This window comes from Anabas testudineus, chromosome 3 (genome assembly GCF_900324465.2).
Source record: "Anabas testudineus chromosome 3, fAnaTes1.2, whole genome shotgun sequence".
Lineage (NCBI taxonomy): Eukaryota > Metazoa > Chordata > Actinopteri > Anabantiformes > Anabantidae > Anabas > Anabas testudineus.
The window spans coordinates 21203195-21222368 of NC_046612.1; the positions used below are offsets into that span (position 1 = coordinate 21203195).

Consider the following 19174-nt stretch of genomic DNA (forward strand, 5'->3'; position numbering starts at 1 on the left):
TGTTCCTACTGACCTCGTACTGCTGCTATACCCTCAGGCCACAGCGAGGCTGAGAGAGAGGGGCCGGGACGGCTGCCTGGCAGGCATCCAGGTTCAGCAGCTTTTCTGCTCCAACAACACCACCATCCCTGAGCACCAGCTGAAGGAGCTCAACATGAAGATTGACAATGCTTTACAGGTACAGTACCACCCTAAAGACCAGGTCAGGGAACTACAGCCTCTGTTGTTCCTTGTTGTCTGTAGTTTTTTTTGGTGATACTAATTGAATAATACAAAGTAGGTAGGTATTGATGTGAGTGCAGTAATAAGGGAGGTGTAACATCAGAAACTATCGTTATTAAGGATAAAGGCAATGTTGGACTGATAGCTTGATATGTCTCATCACTATTTTCAGGCTTATAAAGCAGCACTAGAGAGCCTGGGCCATAGTGAGTATGCACTAAAGGCAGGCTTTCATCTTAACCCCAAAGCTGTTGAGGCAGCCTTACAGGTGAGTTCACTCTTTTAAAAAAAAGAATTCTGGTAAATCTTGAAAGATTAATAGAATGATTTCTGGGGATGGGTAATCCACAGTCATATAACTTGACAATACAGTCCAAGATCCACTGATAAAACCTTAACGTGTGTGTGTGTGTGTGTGTGTGCGCAGGGTTGCTGCAGTGAGGCAGAAGCCCAGCAGGCAGGGAGGATGCACACCACCTCTCAGCCCATCCAGTGTGAGTTGCCCACCATCCCTGTGCAGATTGGCTCACATTTCCTTAAAGGAGTGTCCTTCAACGAGTCTGCGGCTGAAAACCTCAAACTGAAAACGGTACAACCTTTGACCCTTGGCTAGCTTCATACTTCTTATATCTTCTTAATTCTCTGGAAAAGTTACGTTGGTTATGAAAAGGATTTAAGTTTAATTAGCTTACATTTAACTTCTCTTATATCAACTGTTTTGTTGTTTTATCCTAGCACACAATGTTGCAGCTTATTAAGGAGGCACTGGGCCAGAACGGAGTGACCCCCAGGGACGACTCTCCTGTAACTGAGGTTCTAAACCAAGTTTGCCCATCGAGTTGGAGAGGAGCCTGCAAGACAGCTGTCCAGCTGCTGTTTGCCCAGGCTGGCCTGGTGAGTGGAGTTGCTACAGTTCCCAAATTATTAGTATTCACTACCACGTGTTCATAAAATACCTTGAGTGCAAAATATTGATCCAGGTTGGATTTGTTTATGTTGTTGTGTGAGCATATTTTTTCAGCAATACTCTAAACCAGAACCGCTTCAACTGTAGCACGAGCCACTGTACTGTTGCTGTACGCCAACAACATTTTAAATAAACAATAATATAGTTGCACTGTTCAAATGGCATAGATGGATAGATGGATGGATAGAACATACTTTCTATTTTTCCATTCACTTTCAAAGATCAAAGATCAAATGCTCTTTGAAATAATGTCACCAGAAACACAAATAGTTTACTGATGTGCAAAGTTTCAGTTTTTCTCTGTTCTCCTAACAGTCTCTCAGTTTCAGTAATTCTGTGTTTGTACAACATATGCTAATATTTTGTCACGTTAACATCTGCCACCACAGTGTAGTAGATACTGAGGAGCTGTGGAAAGGAGATTTCATGCTAACGTGAACAGGCCTGTTGTGCTTCACTGACACTTCTGCTGAAGTTACTGAATCCTCTCCTTTTGTGTGCTTGCGGGTTTGGCAACCTGCATTCCATTGTTTGTCAGATTTGTAATGGAGATGAGATGTGTCCGTTTGCTTTGAGGCAAGTGAGAGGTGTAAACAAACACCGGAGAAACACAAAAGGAAAGACACATTCCTGCAACATCTGGGCGAAGGATGGGCTCGTCTGGGCGGATCTGCAAACACCCTCACCCCCTCTGTCCTGCCCCCTCCTGTTGAAAAGGAGTCAGTCACTGGGAGGGAGGGTCAGCGGCAGGACTCTCTCATCAGACTAACACCAGTGTGTTTATATTCTGGTGTTTATTTCCTCTGTGTGGTCTGCTCTGTTTTGAGTGTCAAACTTTGAGGGATTTTTCCCGACCACTCCTGCCATCCCTATGCTAACTGTTAAACAATCTCTGGATGATGGATGAGCACTTTGCATTAGCACCTTATCTAAGCCTATCGCCACTCAACTCCAAAAAGGATCACATAGCACTGTTCATGCATGCATGCTCACACAGATATAGTAGCTTCCTTGCTTATTCCTACATAATTTGTGTACTTACTGTTCTGTACCATAAACACCCACTCTGTGTTTTATTTTCCATTTGTTTTAAACTCACACAGCACTTACTGTTAGAGTCACCATATCTGTTCTGTTCCTGGCAACATTGCTGACCAGCAACTCCCTTTTTCCTACTAGTCATGACTTTTGGAGCCTAATGAAGAAGTTAACCTCTTCTGTTTTGCTGCTGTTCCTCCTCCTTCCTGCCCCCGATGACCTTGTCGTAGGTGTTTCAACATAGCTGATAGACAGTTGGTGTGTATGTGTGGGCTTTTCGCATGGTCAGCCCCGGGTTTCGAGGATACACCTGTTTTTTCAAAAATAACAATAGGGTAACTTCCTGCAATACAGGAAGTGGACTCCTCCCTCCTTCCCTCCGTCTTTGTGACCCAGCTGCGTGGGTCTCGAAGAGCCAAGGCCACTTTCAAAGAACTTGCAAATATATTTGACTAGCAGCAGGCAGGAAGGCTGGCCTGTTTGTCACTATCTGATTGAATATGTTTGGCTTCCTCATGTTGAAACGCCTCTTGCTGGTGGGAAATTAATGACAGAGGCAAATGAAAAAGCCTCTGTAAATTTGTGGTTAATGGTCTTTTTTCCTATCATGTCTGGTAAAAGGTATGGTAAAAGTGTGTGAAATTGGACTGCTTTACAGTTGTAAAGTAGATCAGTTATAAGACTGCACCAGTTTTGTGTTGTTTTAATGGTTATATGTGTGAATGAGTCAACATAAAGTATTCTGGCAACCTTTGTGGACCCCTTGCACAAGAAGAACAAACGAATCCTTTTCTGTCAGGATACACTAATGCAAGTGTGTTTGTATGTCCCAACAGGTGGTTGTTGACACAGCTCAGATTGAGAACAAAGAGGCCTATGCTCCCCAGATCACTTTGGAGGGTTCTAAGGTGGTGGTCCAGGTTCCTTCTACATGGTGAGTACATTAGGAAAGTTAGTTTTTAAAACGGCATCAGCATTTAACCTTTGGTTTGTTTTACTAGGGGTATTCATGAGTGTGCAACACTAGACCTGTCTAACAAATGAGGTTCTTCATGCATTTACACATATCAGGAAGAGACGTCCCTTCATTAACTTGAATGTTGAGTACATTGCATTTCTGCTTTGCTTTACTGATCTTAGCCAATAAAGTAATGAGTGAGCATCTCATTTATCTAATGTACAGAGAGATGTAAGAAGAGACATTCTGAGATGAAATGACAGGATGTTGATCCATGCTTTTGCAAAATCAGATTAATTTACTGGATTTATCTGACAATGTGTGCAATAATAGCTGCACCCAACCCATATGGTATGTATTAACCATACTTGCATACTTACAGTTGCTCTGTGCTGGATTTCACAATCAGTGTACACAGTACTTTTTTACAGCTCTAAACTCCAGATGACACTGTGGTTTGGAGCATGTTGGGTAGTATCTGTGGTTTTGAATTCATGTTAGGTTTCTAATGTGGCTGAGAGAGTGAAGTTCTCTTAGACTTACATTAAATGCATTGCTAATATAATAAACCATCATAGAGCCTGTTTTGGTGTGTTTATGCCTTGGATCAATCCCAGACTAGCCTGTAAAGCAACCAGAAAAGTGGTGAAGACAAGTATGTTTTAATTTCAGCACTGGGATATGAATACACAAAACCACTCTGTGAGCTGAAAAACCCTGTTGGGGTTTTCAGGCTCTTCATTTCTTGTTTATACATATCACATATCAAGTATGAGTTTATTTGGTTTATTCAGCCAGTGCACCTGGGCTTTGTTTTTAAGACATTGTGTTGGATTTGCAGTTCTGCCCTGTTATGTTTGTTTGTATGTGCACATGTTTAGGTGTCTGAAGGAGGACCCAGCTACCATGTCTCTTCTGCAGCGGAGCTTGGACCCGGAGAAGACACTTGGTCTGGTAGATGTGCTCTACACAGCTGTGTTTGACATCAATAGGTGGAAGGAAAGGAAGTAAGTGGATGCTGAATAATCAATAACCACTTAATTTTCTATCAAATTACTTTCTCACATAGCTGCCTGTACAGGTTATGTATGTACTGAGATTAAGAGTGATTTTACTCTTTCTTTATTTTGAAATACACCCACAATAAGTGTAAAATGTAATAGTGGATTTTTTTGGTCCAGACCAAATGAAGCAAACTACATGTCTGATAACAGCTTTTGCCAGTTGAACTCAAATTATTTTATTGTGTACTTGTTAGTACTAAATAGTTAAATACTTATTTCTCTTCCCTTCAAAAGAGAACAAGCTTTGCCCACTATTCAGATACAACTGCAGCGGGAGAGCCCAGACTATGGTGGCCAGGTAGACCTGCATCCAGGCTCCAGCTCCAAGACCTCCAGCGGACTCCCCAAAACAATATCCAAGCTGACTTCCAAGTTCACCAAGAAAGTCTCATCCAGTTCTAATAGTGGTGGTAGTTACTCCATCCCTAGCACCCCATCTCGCAGCATGCTAATGAGCAGTAACTCTGAAGATAAGGCCAAAAGCCTGGGCCACAGTGATGGGAGGTTACAGAGCATCCTCAGCATGGGCAGCCTGTCTTGCACCCCTGACTCTACCCAGCAAGGCCAGCTGGCCAACGGCTCCGTGTCCGAAGAACAGGGGATGAACCTGCCGACTGACCAAGAGATGCAGGACGTCATTGACTTTCTCTCAGGATTCAACATGGGTAAATCCCAGCAGGCCTCGCCCCTGGTCAAGAGGAGGAACTCTGTCGCATCTGCAAACCCCGCTGAGCTGAAGCCACCCAGTGGACCTCTGCCAACATCCCAGTCTATCTCTCACAGTGCCCTACAGCCACCAGCCCCAACCCTGCCCCAGTCTCAGTCTCAGCCCCAGCCTCCATCAGTGCAGAAGCAGCAACCTCCACCACAAGCACAGCCACCTACTCAGCAACAGCCCCAGCAACAGCAACAGCAGCAGCAGCAGCAGCCCCCTTCAGCACCTCAGCAGCCCTCTCCTCAGACCCTGCAGTACTACCAGCACCTCCTGCAGCCCATCAGTCAGCAACAGCCGCCTCCTCAGCTTCCTCCTCAGCAGACTCCACCACAGGTCATGCCACAGCAGAGAGTGGCAAACAAGTGGCTTGGCACCTCTGGGCAGCAACCTCCACCACAAGGCCCAACAGCAGGACTATCACCCCTGGGTCCCATTGGGCAGTGGGGGTCGCCTGGATTGCCAGATCTGAGCTCAGACCTCTACAGTTTGGGCCTGGTCAGCACCTACATGGACAGTGTTGTGTCAGAAATGCTGGGTCAGAAGCCACAGGGGCCCCGCAACAACACTTGGCCCAACAGGGACCAGAGCGAAGGTGTGTTTGGAGTTCTGGGAGACACGCTGCCTTTCGACCCAGCAGGTTAGATCCTCCTACGTTTTATGTGGTCATAAGGTGTTCTTACTGTATGTGGATGGCACTCACAGATAGGTTTCTTTAAACAGTTAAAAGTATGAACATCAGATAGGCAGTTTTGCCATGTAGTAATAACTTAGATGTTCATTATACCACAAGACCAATGTTCATAACAGGTCTGTGGATGTTGCCAGCTACCCCAAGTATCCATATAATCCAGTTGAAATCATTAAGGGGTTTGCTGTGGGTAACCATATCTAAATTAAAATCTTTATAGTCTAGTGGCAAAAAAAATGTTTGCAAACATCACTTTATAACAACTGCCATTCAAAGACTATTATTATGCACAAATGACATTATTACATAAAATATGTCAAATTTAACATGTAAATTACATTAAATACATCTCTGCTAATCTTTTATTTTTTTAATTCTATGAAACTGCAAACGTGCAAAGAAACAATCAGGATGGTCAGAGGTTTGTCAGGGTCAGACTACACACCGAAAGATTTTTATTAGGCTTTTTAAGGCCACACTTTTAGGAGAACAGATATGTTGTGAAAAAGCATTCAGGTGTCATGTCAAATAAAAAAAATAAAAATAATCATATATACATACGTACCATTTCTATACAATCTTAAAGCCGTTTAGGCAGATTCTGGATGACTTTGTGGGAAGCCTGATCAATGTAGGCATGATCAATAGTATGACCAGCTTTCTCTAGCTGTGGGTGTTGATTTATGCTGAATTTAGCCTGTGTCCGTGTCTGTTTCTACGGTGCAGCAGACTCTTTTGATTGCAGTTGAGGCCTATTGTGCAGAGTTGACTTACAGCTATTGTGATTTTTCTGCTATGGTAGGCAGTCTGGCTAAACGGATTCAGCTCCGGGGAGCCAAAGAGAAAAGCTGAGTGTGTCAGAAACTCATAGTTGTGTTTATCCTCCCCACGCACAGTTGGCTCTGACCCAGAGTTTGCGCGTTACGTTGCTGGCGTCAGTCAGGCCATGCAGCAGAAACGGCAGGTGCAGCACATCCATCGGCCCAGCAACACACGCAGCAACTGGCCAATGCCTGATGAGCAACACAGGACATGGTCCCATCCAGAGTACTACAGTGAAGGGTAGGTATCTGCACTGTACACCTAATCATCAGTGGAGAAACAAGATGCATGCGCAGACACGTATTAAAATCCCTGACGCCATGTTTCAGGATGTAGTTTTGGCAGCAGCACAGTGCTGAACTGTTGGAGGGTTATTAAAAGCTTAGTTGCATCATAGAGTACAACAGGGTTGGCCGATGATTTGACTGAATTATTAATGTGGCAGACATCACCAATACGTGAGGCATTCATCACGGTAATCATGACTGTTGTCATTTAATTCTTTCCACAAGTGTGACACATCATCTGGCTTTTAGACTAATATGGGAAAGCAGGCAGAAGTAAACAAGCAGCCATTAATGCAGTAGCAGCTCGCACAACACATGAATTCATTAGTTTTAAGGCAGTAGGATACAAAGACATCCAAGAACTTTAACCTGCCAACCAAATTTCACTTTCAAACTGTGGCTAAATCTCTCAAATATTATGTCATCAGGATGTTTGGATACCATTAAATAAATAGAGAGTATAGCAGATACAGTGCTAACACCACCTCTGGTTGGATCCTCAGTGAGGCAGTGAACAGCAGCTGGTCAGCCAATCAGGGGGACTCTGCCAGCTCCAGCGATGAGACATCTTCAGCCAATGGTGATAGTCTGTTCTCCATGTTTTCTGGGCCAGATCTTGTAGCAGCTGTTAAACAAAGGAGGTGAGTCTTTAGCTGAAATTCTTTGGGTGATATTTTACATGTAATCATACAACTAAATAGTGACATTATCATTGATTTTCATTAAACATGGGTTGATTGTTACTGCATTAAAGGCTTCTCTGTATATGTAAGTTTGGCAGCACGTTGCCCTCTTCCCTATTTATTTTCCTTGTGAAATTGTCTATTGCACAGCTGTTACTTTATGTGAGCACTGATATAGTTCAATGGAAATATCTTTGTCCTAAGAAAACACAGCTGTGGTGAGCCAGAAGTGTGCACCCTGCCCTCACCACCACTCCATCACATCAGCGACGATAACCAGGTGAAGTATGAGCTCCCCCGCACTTTTAGTAAAATACTAAACATTTACAATAGTAAGAAGGGGAATTATTTTTCAACCAGAGACTTTAAACCTTTAAAAACATTTTTGAGGGAAAAATGAATATGTAGTGTATCAAGCTGTCTCACTGGTCAGTGATGGTAAATTTGGGTTATAGCAATTGAATTATGCCACTCCGGGAAAATGTGATGGATACTTTTTGCCGAACTTGTGGATTGAATACTCACATAATCAGTAGAAGCAGTCAGAGCCACCCCAGTTTTTATTAGGCAGGATACTTGTTGGCATGTTGACTTTGGGATTTAACTGATCACTGTTGGTTGTGCTCCACAGGACAGCAAAACTAAAACCTGGCCTCCCAAAGCACCATGGCAGCACTCCACCCACACCCACACCAACACCATGCCCAATCCCAGCTCTTCCTTGTACCAGATGAACATCCCTCCTTCCTCCCAATGGAGCGACTCCATGCAGATGCTGCAGTCTCCCGTGTGGTCTACTGCCAGTGACTGCTCCCCCTCCACTGGCATCTCCTCTGGTTTTCCTTTCACCCAGCAGCAGCAGCAGCAGCAACAGCAGCAACACAAACCCATGACAAAGGGCTTTAAATCCTTCCCCCTCAAGCATGAGCACAGGCCTTCGTACCTTCACCAGTACTGATCAGCCAGTGTAGAGAGACCATGGTGAAGTGCACGGAGGATCTGTAGCAGTTAGATGAGCCACTGAGCGGGCCGAACTGCACCAATTAGAGTCCTTACCCATTGAATTGGAAGCTTTCAAAGCCTCAGAGGCAAAATTAAGTGTACACTGGCTCGACATTTTTGTATCTATATTTTTCCATGTCAAACATCCCCATTTGACAAAAGAGGTGTATTTTGAAGTTTTTGGAACCGGTATGTTTTAACTACAAAACATGCACGTGTCACGCTAGCAGCAGTTGGTCTAGTGGTCGTTTCTCTGTCTGTTGAGCTGATGCCTTCTCAGACAAGAGCTGGAGACGCGCGCGGCCGTCACCCACTTGCTTCTGCAGCTGCACACGTGTGTAAAGGAGAGGACTAAAGCGGGGCTCTCATTTTGCCCAAGGATAAATATACTGTGTCTACATAGCTGTAACTGCCAGATCTCATGCAAGATGACTCAGAATACAGCTACCATCTACTGTTTCATAGCTTGTAAAATACTGAAGTTGAAATATAAATATTTAGTTCTTTTTATTAAGAGGCTTTGAGCAGGCTCAGCATAAATATAGTAAGTCACTGCAGAAGTGTAATTTGAGAGAAATACACTACTTTTTCAACAACTGACCAGAGTCATGGATTATAGCAGTAACTATGTGCCATGTTGGTATTGATAGCACTTGCAGAATATTATTTCCAACCAAAGCGTTGTTCAGAAGATGAATGGTGCTGAAGAGATAGGAGGTCTGAGATTATCGACAGTGAAGTCACACCCTACTGGATGAGAGTATTAGGGAACATCTTCACACCGCGAAGCGCGTTCATTTCCTTCTCTCTAATTGGCAGTTGTTTGTTTCTTGACACTAACTCCCATGAACCTAACTTTTCTTCTGTTTAATAATACAATATTTTTCTTGTACAATTATTGACAGTATTAATCTTATTTTTGTATTTTCTTACATGTTATACCATTACTGTATGTTAGTATTCTTGTAGGCATATTACATAAAACATTATTTTTCACCTCCCAATATGTGAAAAAGCACATTTTTTTTCCTACAGAGCTGAAATACACCATCTATCTATAAAGGTTACCAAATATGCCATGCTAAACACTAAAACATTGTGTGATGAGGGTGTTTTTTTAGCCCTTGTTTCCTTGGTTTCTATGGCAATGGGCTGTAATTAAGAGCCCAGAATGTTATCTTTTTGTGATGTTTGCGGATGCCAATGTTGCCTGTATTTATGAAATGACACCATGTTTTCAGAAAACTAACATACTTAACATGTTTACAGAGAACTGTTTGCTGTATATACATATAAATATATATCTTTTTATAGTTAATGTGCTTTGCACAATCAAGATATAGAGTTTGTTGCTTTTTGTCTGTGTTATCTCCCTAACTGTTGCAGCCTTTTTTAAAGACATCATTACAGACCTTGGACTGTAACTGTTAGCTTCTCAGCTGTGTCAAATGGTTTACTAGTGGCTTCTACAAAAGATAAAAAAATAATTAAACATGTTGCCCTGATAGAAGATATAAAAAGGGACTGCTTGGCTTATGTTGCTTAATGTTCTCTTGAGCTGGCAACTGAATCTTTCCAAGTGTACCAGCAATGCAAAAAATGAATAAAAATGACTAGCAATTGAAAATAGTGTCTTTGTAATTTTTCTGCTGAAAAGTCACTTGACTTAAACTTGGCAGACATCCTCAGCTCCCGCTTTATACCTTTGGTACAACCAGGCTTTTTGTGCACTGATACATGGTGGTTTCTGACCAGATGACTTTAAAAAAGAGATGTTTAAATATCCAAATAAGCACTCAAATCAGATTTCTTTGCACAGCCATTTAATGCAGCATTACTGAACAGACAGTCATTCTGGAATGAATAAAAAAGCTCAAATTGAACGTAAAAATAAATATTTTCTTATAATGCAAAACCATTCTCATCTAATGCAAATATTAATTGAACATCCACCATCACGTCCCTCCATGGCCATTCAGAGTTGATATTGAGGCTGTTCCACTGGCTGCAGACTGGAAACAGAAACAACATATAATTAGGAGTGAGTAACCAGTGAAGGGGACACTGCTTCTTGTATTATTACAGCACTGGTTACTCGTGTATTGTGTGGTTTGCCTTTACATTTGATGAGAGGGGCATGCTGTCAGGGCTGGCATCGGCTATGGTGGCCAGATAGACGATGTTGCGGTGCAGGATCTGTTGATATCTGGTGGAAAAGAACAAAAACAGCAGCTGAAAAAATCCAAGTACAACAGATCCATCGGGACATGATACAGGGCAGCAAGCAAACGTAGTGACTTACTGTACACACTCCACTGCTCGTCCCTTCTGCATGTATTCAGTGATGCATCTTATTAACTGGTCGTTTTCATCAAGCAGCTGGGATAAAGAAGATACATCAAATTACAGTGTAGTTGACCCACTTGCTACTAGAAACCCTGAGACTTTAGCCGCTGTAACTATCTACCAGATAAATAAAGTTACAGCGTGTTACCGCTGTGCTAAACGCTGGACTAACGTTGAGAAAACACATATCGCTAGCATGTGCTAACGCCCGCGCCTCATGACCTAACAGCTGCTTATCTGCTTCGTTAAATATCATCTCTGATGTCTCACCCTTTGGATTGTTTCCTGGTTGATTTTTGCCTTTCCTCGTAGCTTCTTTGGAACAAAAACAATCGACATGTTTTGTTCAGTTTCAGCTGTTTGTTTACTACTGCTCCCTCTTCTTCTTCTTCTTCTTCTTCCTCTTCTTCGGCGGGCTTTTCTTCTTCTTCATTACATCTAATGCGGACTCGCAGACGAATAGGATGCCACAGCGCCACCTACTGAAGCGAAGTGTTTAATTCACTGCATCAAGGCAGAAACAACAACAATAGATCATATTTTATCTCTAACACCACTGGCAATGATTCAAAGATGTTCTCCTGTTAAACCTGCACATCCGATCATAAGTATCATCTCTTCTCACAATATATTTTTTCGTATCTGTTAACAGGTTAGTTTTTTTTTTTAAATAGCAAGCCTAATGTTTCCCATTGATATTTGAATCCTATTGTTTCTATTATTGTTTAATTATGGCAGCTCAAACTTCTAAGCTTCTCTTTTACAACGCTTATATAATATTGCATTTGATGTCAGCACTTCACCAACTCTGCAGTTCGCTCCTGTCATGTAACTGTAATCAATGATGCCTACTTTTAGAGCTCGCCATGTTTTTTCCTATTTAATGCCAAAGTGTCCTGTCGTTTTCCATCCTGTGTCATCCACACCCACAGGCCGTTTTTATTTCCAGCTCACTAGGCCCAGAACACTGTTTCATTTGTACCCCAAAAAGGTCACTTGACGTCCAGAGTGTAAAGGTTGAGCCAGGATCAGGTTCACTTCTGTTACTAGTTTCTCTTTCAAGAGCGTAATTACCACGTTTGTCTTGTTGCCATTAGTAATTCTATCACAAAGACAATGTCCTTTCCTCATTGTAATGAACCTAACATGTTGAAAACTTTGCAAAATGACTTAAAGGCTAATGTCAAAACCATGCTAAGTCTGTTTTTTACATGACCTACATGAACCAAAATCAAATTCAAAAAACCCTTTTAAAGAACTGCAAGAGTAAAACACTAATTCCACAGAAACAAGTGCATAGTGTAGGGTATGTGTATAGTGGAAACTCGTAGATCAGAATAGCAGGAGTAGCATTTCTGAACCATCAATGGTACATAGCCAAAAACAAAAAAAAAAAACTCCACTTTTGTACAACTCTTTATTTGACTTAAAAACTAAATTGTACTGATATTCAAGAAAACAATTCCTGGTTTACAATTCCAGTGAATGGAAGGAGTAACAAACATCTGAAAACCTGTCAGTTTTTAACAGCTCAGTAATACATTTTATCTCAATTTCAATATTGCTGGTTTTTATCCATGTAAAGTCATGTTTCCTACAGCTACCATGCAGTGATCAGCGGTTTATGCAATTTCTAGTTAAACAGCACATTTTCAACTGGGCTCCTTTGTTCTACACATCCGCAGCCTCAGGAGCGTCTAGGTTCACCTTGTAGTGCTATCAATACTTTTGGAAAAAGTTAAAGGGAGAGCTGTAAAAAGAAAAAAATCACTTTGAATGCACTGCCTTAAGTACTAACAAATCAGAAAAGAAATCGCACTGATCCCTCCAATACACTGGCACTGCATCCAGTTCTTGTCCCTTTGTTCACAAGTCAGTAAAAAAGAAAAAAAAAAGTCACTCCAGAGAACATTTACATTGACAACAATGCAAGAAGTGGAGCTACAAAGTAAGGGCTGATATTAGAAATGCCATCATTTGTACTGAACATACTGAGACATCATTTAATCCACTCACAATTTATCTTCACAACACTGCAAGTGTTTGGTTTCGCATTGGAATCAGCTGACTGTAGAGACAGGTAAAAAAGCAACGTAGATCACAGCATGGTAAGACAATTAACGGAAAAACAAAACATGCTTAAGAGACGGCTCAGTATGTTCTGGAAATGGAAACTTAAAGTCACAAAATTAGAAGATAATGGAGTGAGAGGCTGACAATTATTTTATCTCAATCAAATGCTTACTTTGTTTTTTTGGCAAAATAGCAGAACATTTTTAATATCCAAATTCGAACTTGTGCACGGCCATTATGAGGTTGGTAATAAAATCCGATAGAACCATAAAGAAGTTCTACAGGCATTAATAATTAAGGATGTTCCTTGTTCAGAAACAAAAATCATGGAAATGCTCTTTGTTCAGGTACCTGTGTCAGACCTGCTCAAAAACCTACGGTCAACAAATGTTTCTAAAGCTAAGGCTGCGAATCCCACACATCAGCCAAATGACTGGCTCCTATTGGGCGCCTGCATTCGGCTGTAGGCATTAACAAGCCAGCTATGAACCCAAATTTATTGGATGGGGGAGGCCTGAGGGGTCAAAGTGTGATGTAATGATTTTAACTACTGAAGAAGTTTCTCTAAAAACTAGAAGTGACTCAGCTTGTCGAGAAGTAAGTTGCTGGGGGCACTAAGAATATGAGCTAGATATACATTCATCAATTACAATATTCAGTTCAGATCATTTCAGCTGGCTTTGACCTCATTACTTCATAGAGGATGTGTAAAAAAACAAAACAAACAAAACAAACTTCCTGCACACTGGGTAAAAATACTGAACAGAGTAATATGGTAATGTGAAAAACTGACAAAACAAAAAAAGAGATCAGATAATCGATCACATGAACTGTGACCCAATCACAGCATCAGTGGACTTTCTGCATACAGCTTTCAATATCAAAGACAACTCCAGTAAGAAATGAACTTGATTGATGCAAAAATACAGAATTACTCCAAAGCACAGGGTATTTACACATGGTCTAGTCCATCTGGTGACTGTCAAACAAAAACTCTGTCAAAACAAAACGAAACAAACACCATAACTCTTAAAGTGGAGAAAGAGAGCTGCTCTCTTACTGATGTCAAACAGTCAACTCCGGTGCTGGTGACTGAGAAGATGTCTTCATTCTTTCTGTCAAATGTGGAGACCAAAGAAGATTTCTTGAACTGGAATAATTTAATGATGAGGGGCTACAATTCTTTCTGAATCCACTGCTGCAGTCCTACGCAGCCACCTTGTTGTCCTTCTGGAAAAGAGCAACAACAGGTTAGAACAGCTGTTTCTACACTGAAACTTTCCACTGCACCTCAACTACACTTCTAATGCTCATAGCCCACACAGTTAAAAGATTTACCCTGTATTCAAAATCAGAGAAGTCACGTCCGCCTCTGCCACCTCTGAATCCAGGTGGAGCACCCCTAGGTGGCCCAAAGGATCCTCTGCTTGCTGGCCGCCCTCTGCCCCCACGGGGCCCCATGAAGCCTCTGCCACGGAAACCTCCTCTTCCTCGATTGTACCTCAGAGGGATGCCGAACGTCTCTGCATTCATTCGTCTCTCCTCTGCCCAGGTTGGCCTTCTCTCCCTGACAAATAAAGACTGATCAGCATTCGTTTCTTTAGGCAAGAGAAAGGCGCCAAAAATGACATTAAAAGCAAGATGCCACTGGATGAAATGGCTTAACCTGCATAACCTGCAGCAATTTATTTCAGGGCTGAAGATCCAAAATAAAAAACAGAAACAACCAGAAATCAGCAATTTACACAAACAAAAGACAAACAAGTCAATCTATGTTTAACATCTGTGCTCCTGCTCTTTATCTCCCGACAAAGTGACAATGTACAGTTTATTTTGTTTGTATTCTCTACGGCTCCTTCACCTGAGGTGCCTCCTCATACACAAAGAAAAGATGGGACTTACTTTGAAAATCCTCTTTCGCCCATTTTACTTGAAGAGATAAGAAAAAAACAAACAAACAGCATTTTAGTGTTGTGTACAATTCATCCATTTAAAATAACACAATTAAACTGGACTCTTCTTAAAGGGGGGTTCGTTTACATAAAATATAAACACAAAACAAGAGCAGGTACCTTAAATCATCACAGGACAAGTTGTCAAAGAAGGACTTGGACTTGTCATAGTAACATGTGTTTATCACAGCCTCCTCCTCCACAGCGGTCGCCTCACTGGCCAGTTGTTCTGACTCAGCAGTTTGCTCTCCATTCAGCGCCTTCTCAGTCTTGTCATCTGTGGTATTGGAAGAATGTTTGTAAAACATTAAATGCAGCTAAACTGTCATTAGAATCACATACTGCCAGTAAAGTGGCCATCAGAACTGAGCAGAGACATCAAAAGTTTCTGGGATTTAAATCACATATTGATGAGTGAAGACTCCCAGTGTGTTTGAACCCGTCTTAAAAGTAATCAGATATCACTGATTCAGTATCATTCCAACAGGTCACTTCTGCTCCAGCCTTGCTATTGGTTGCAAATATCTTTAGGTTATCTCTCAGAAATAGTGACAGGACAAGCAAAAATAAAACAATAATGCCTTTTAAAAATAGCAATTACACCTGTAATAAGATTTACTGAAGTCCGATCGTGGATGACACATCTGTGTTTTACAAAATAAATGCTGTGCCTGTATGTTTTACCATACCTTTCAGTTTGAGCTTGTTTTGCAGCTCTTTGTCAATGTCATCTTTGTGAAACTGGGCATTGGCAGTCTCAAAGTCAAAGTCTTCTTCAAACTTCATGGCACCATCCCTGCGCACATTTACTTTGCCTCTGCTGCGGTTTCCTCTTCCACGGCCGCGGCGGGTCGACTGAACAGCTGCAATGAGGACAGGAAAAATTAATTGCAGCAACACACCGACACTGAGTCAGCTACGCACTACACGTTGTATTACCGTAAAACCATGGCTATGAAATTTGTCAAGTGCTGATAATTATTTTTGAGTTGAGTTGATATTTACATCCACGATAAATGAAGACTGCACAAATTGTGAAAAGTAAAGCTTCTTAAGTGCTCAGTGAGTGTTTTGGGAATTACAAGAAGGTGCAAATTACATACCAGCATGATACTTGTTGGAATCCTTGTTTTCAGCAGCACCTTGTTCATTATCTGGCTGAGCCACTTTCTGAACCTCGGGAGCTGAACAGCATAAGATCACATTAGCATCACATTGATTCTAAAACTAAAAACTAAATTGAAAATCTAAAAGACACTGTTGCTGACTTCTCAGTGTAACAGTTTATCAACACAAGACGGAAGTGTCTTCACCTTTCTTCTGCTCCAGAAGGTCGGGGGCCTTCTGGCTGCCAGTGGCGGTGCTGGTGGGTCTGGGACCTGCTGCCCCTGTCTGACTCCTCTGTCCTACAGGTGGAGGTGGAGCTGCGACGGCTGATGGTGGGGCCTGCATGGCCTGCTCCAGAGAGGTACTTTTTGTTAAAGAGTCCAGTTGTGGACTAGTGCGACCTGCAGAAAACAGTAAGTTTGAGATTCAGACTTTCTGATTTTCTTAAACCAAAGACTTTATAAAATCACTACAGTTTGTCTTCAACTAGTAGAGAAATGCAATTGGAGGTCAGTCGTATACCCAATGTTGAATGTCAATCAACCTATGGATTCTTTATTGATCCTTCTGGGGAAATTCTTGTGGACAGACAGCTGCATTTAAAGCACCAAAGGTTTGGGTTTCAGTGTCTTGTCCAGGGACACTTCATCATGTGGAAAGGCTACTACTTGTGAGCCACGGTTACCCCTTTAAGCATTGAACAGTATATTTGTCTCCAGTATACCTCCAGATAACAGATGCTGTATAAAATTTACTTGTGCCCATTCTGAAACCTGAAAAAAGTAGTAGCCCGCTATATACAATTTATTTTCTTTGTGGCACAAGTAACTGTTATTCTATGTGTCATGGAATAACTTCGGAGCTGATGTTTGTCCTGTCAGTCCATACAGTGAATAGAGAGAAGCCTTGAAGAGGAACTCCTCCTACCTCCTGCTCCAACAGATCCAAACTGCTGAGCTGCGAGGGGTGTGACACCAAACTGGCTGTAAGGTGCAACAGGTGCTCTGCTGAATGGAGCATAGGACCCAGACGACTGGAATGATGGTGCTGCAGCATTGGTAGATCCAAGTGAGGACTACAAAAACAAATACACAGACAATTTAGAAAAAAAAAAAGAAAAAAAAAAAGGCAGCAACAATGTCATAAAACAACACTGTGAAATAAAAACATATGTCTGATCTATTCATTCACCAAAGCCCAAGACAAGAAATCGATGTGCAAAAAACGTGTTACTGTTACTATCACCACTGCTGGGATACTATAGATAATCTATACAGCTATTTACCAATTTTAATGCAAGTTTAGGATTCAAACCATGAAACCAAATATCTACAAGGTCCAAAGTCAGGTATGTAATTTACTCGTATTATGGTAGCGTTCAGTCTCTTTCTTACAGGTGTTAAATGAACTGGAGCCATGATTAATGTCATTAGATACACATGTGCTTTTCCTACTGTGACAATGAACATGCCATGAACAAGACAAATATAATTGAGGTTTCCTTTTTTTTATGTAACACTTTAACACTGACCTTCACAGCAGACACTTTGAATTATCATTGTAGGTGAAACGCAGGTGTTACTAATAGCATTAATGAAGCCATTGAAGCACCCAATTAAGTAATGACAGTGCAACCATGAGTCAACGTCCACAATAGGACCCTGAAGTGCCTCATCAGAAATCAGCTACAATTAATTCAATCATTTAGTGCGACATGTCAAAATTTCTGGTGTGATAAAAGTCTTCAGCATTTATCATTATAAAAAACAGTTAACATGTCACCAGACATGATTTTGGGTGTGAATAGCCTTAAAATATTTCTAGCAAAGATTGTTTTTCATGTCTTTTTTACATAACAGAATACTTGACACAAAAGAAAAAGATAAAGCCATTTTTCAAGTGCAAGTACACATACAAATGAACTTACTTGAACTATGGCAGGGTCCTGAGGGAGGCTGCTAGTAGCTTTAGGTGGTTCACAAACTGTTAGGTCTTTTATATCACTTCCTCTGAAGATGATGTACTCAAATACTTCCTCCCGGGGTGGAATAGGCCTGTCAGTGGGACGATCTTCAGTGCCAAAAGAGCGAACTGTTGGAGAAATTCAAAACATCAGACAGTATTTTTAATATGGTAACGTTATATCGGTGCTTCAACAGGGTTATTATTGAAGTGCATTGTACTGTTGAAAGAAAAATCATAATTCAGATGTTCAGATTGTGTAATACCTTCTTACCCCTCCAGATTGACTTTAGGCTATGAACTACTGACGTTACTGACAACAAATTGGCACGTTTTCATGATTAGGAGTACGAGCTAAATATAATTGAATATTAACACGTGTTACATGAGTTAATATACTATGTGACATCAGTAACCTTACGTCCACGACAAAGACTTAAATGTAACTTAGTGTTGTTAATGACGGTCATTTGAATTCTGGATTAAAGTGTTTTACACCAACGATTCATTTTCTATTTCATGCCACTTTGGGTAGCAGCCGGTGCTACATATTTAGTGGTCGCTCAAACACAAGGTAAACAAAGGACGCAAAGTTGACGACAGCACCACTTAGCTATCAGTTGGCTAAAATGCTAGCTAACGTGGCTAACTACGCTTAAACTTATCTCAGTTTTCGATCGCCTGGCGCTTTTCTAAAACGCGTTATAACTCCCGAGAGCACCATAGATGACTTATTTGTCACTTAACTTACCTTTAGCAAGAGCTACTGTCGAGTTTTCGGTGTCAATGGTGTACAGAATTCCTTCATAGCGAATCTCGGCCTTGGAGATGAGGCTAATTTTGCTGCCAATATACGGCGTTCCTCCTCCACTCATGTTTGCCCTGTGGTTTTAATGCACTCAATCGCTTTTCCAACAAACAATATATTAGACGAGTGGTCTGCAGAGCTGTATTTTTTTTTTACACACTACATTAAATGAATCAGTAAGTTAAGCTGTGAGTCGGAGCCGCTCGTCTCTAAACTGATCTCCACCACGACATGGCCGTTTTCATTTTCCGTCGCTTTTCCGCCGCTAAGCATGTTGGGAGAAAGGCTGCGGCTCATTCTTCTCAGTTGCGTCCTTATCGTCTCACCAACTCACATTCTCACTAATAAAAAGTGCGTAGTTGCTAAAAAAACACAGTGGAAACCGTAGCATCACTACTGCAAATGTCGTTTTAATGTTACGGACAACACCTTTAAGGGGGCGTTTTAAATGGAGGAAAGAGACTCAATAAACCGGGGGAT

The 19174-nt window shown here is 41.4% G+C and overlaps 3 protein-coding genes across 4 annotated transcripts in view; 1 reads left to right on the forward strand and 2 right to left on the reverse strand.

Annotated features, from left to right (window-relative positions):
- garre1 (granule associated Rac and RHOG effector 1) overlaps positions 1-10073 on the forward strand; it is a 30099-nt gene extending 20026 nt beyond the window's left edge. Inside the window, exons 4-14 of the mRNA XM_026377941.1 lie at positions 38-178; positions 395-490; positions 650-811; positions 958-1116; positions 3064-3161; positions 4067-4192; positions 4484-5601; positions 6549-6714; positions 7265-7402; positions 7649-7724; positions 8076-10073. Of these exons, the coding sequence (XP_026233726.1) occupies positions 38-178; positions 395-490; positions 650-811; positions 958-1116; positions 3064-3161; positions 4067-4192; positions 4484-5601; positions 6549-6714; positions 7265-7402; positions 7649-7724; positions 8076-8402 (2607 nt within the window). The 3' untranslated portion in view covers positions 8403-10073. The remainder of the gene's footprint in view (positions 1-37; positions 179-394; positions 491-649; positions 812-957; positions 1117-3063; positions 3162-4066; positions 4193-4483; positions 5602-6548; positions 6715-7264; positions 7403-7648; positions 7725-8075) is intronic.
- Positions 10074-10261: 188 nt separating this feature from the next.
- Positions 10262-11212, reverse strand: ss18l2 (ss18, like 2). Its single transcript, XM_026378606.1, has 4 exons — positions 11063-11212; positions 10749-10825; positions 10568-10652; positions 10262-10458 (listed from the first exon to the last, which is right to left on the reverse strand). Exons 1-4 carry the CDS (start codon positions 11129-11131, stop codon positions 10402-10404), a joined length of 288 nt encoding a protein of 95 aa, XP_026234391.1. The 5' UTR covers positions 11132-11212; the 3' UTR covers positions 10262-10401.
- Positions 11213-12195: 983 nt separating this feature from the next.
- On the reverse strand, positions 12196-18949 carry lsm14ab (LSM14A mRNA processing body assembly factor b). Of its 2 annotated transcripts, none has more exons than XM_026378755.1 (10): positions 18638-18949; positions 17852-18015; positions 16852-16999; positions 16131-16325; positions 15921-16001; positions 15507-15680; positions 14938-15094; positions 14768-14794; positions 14204-14432; positions 12196-14092 (listed from the first exon to the last, which is right to left on the reverse strand). In XM_026378755.1, the coding sequence occupies exons 1-10, from the start codon at positions 18759-18761 to the stop codon at positions 14072-14074; spliced, it is 1320 nt and encodes a 439-aa protein (XP_026234540.1). In that variant the 5' UTR covers positions 18762-18949; the 3' UTR covers positions 12196-14071. The 2 variants fall into 2 exon arrangements, with proteins under 2 accessions (XP_026234540.1, XP_026234539.1); XM_026378754.1 differs by having other exon boundaries at positions 12196-14095.
- Between the last annotated feature and the right edge of the window lie 225 nt (positions 18950-19174).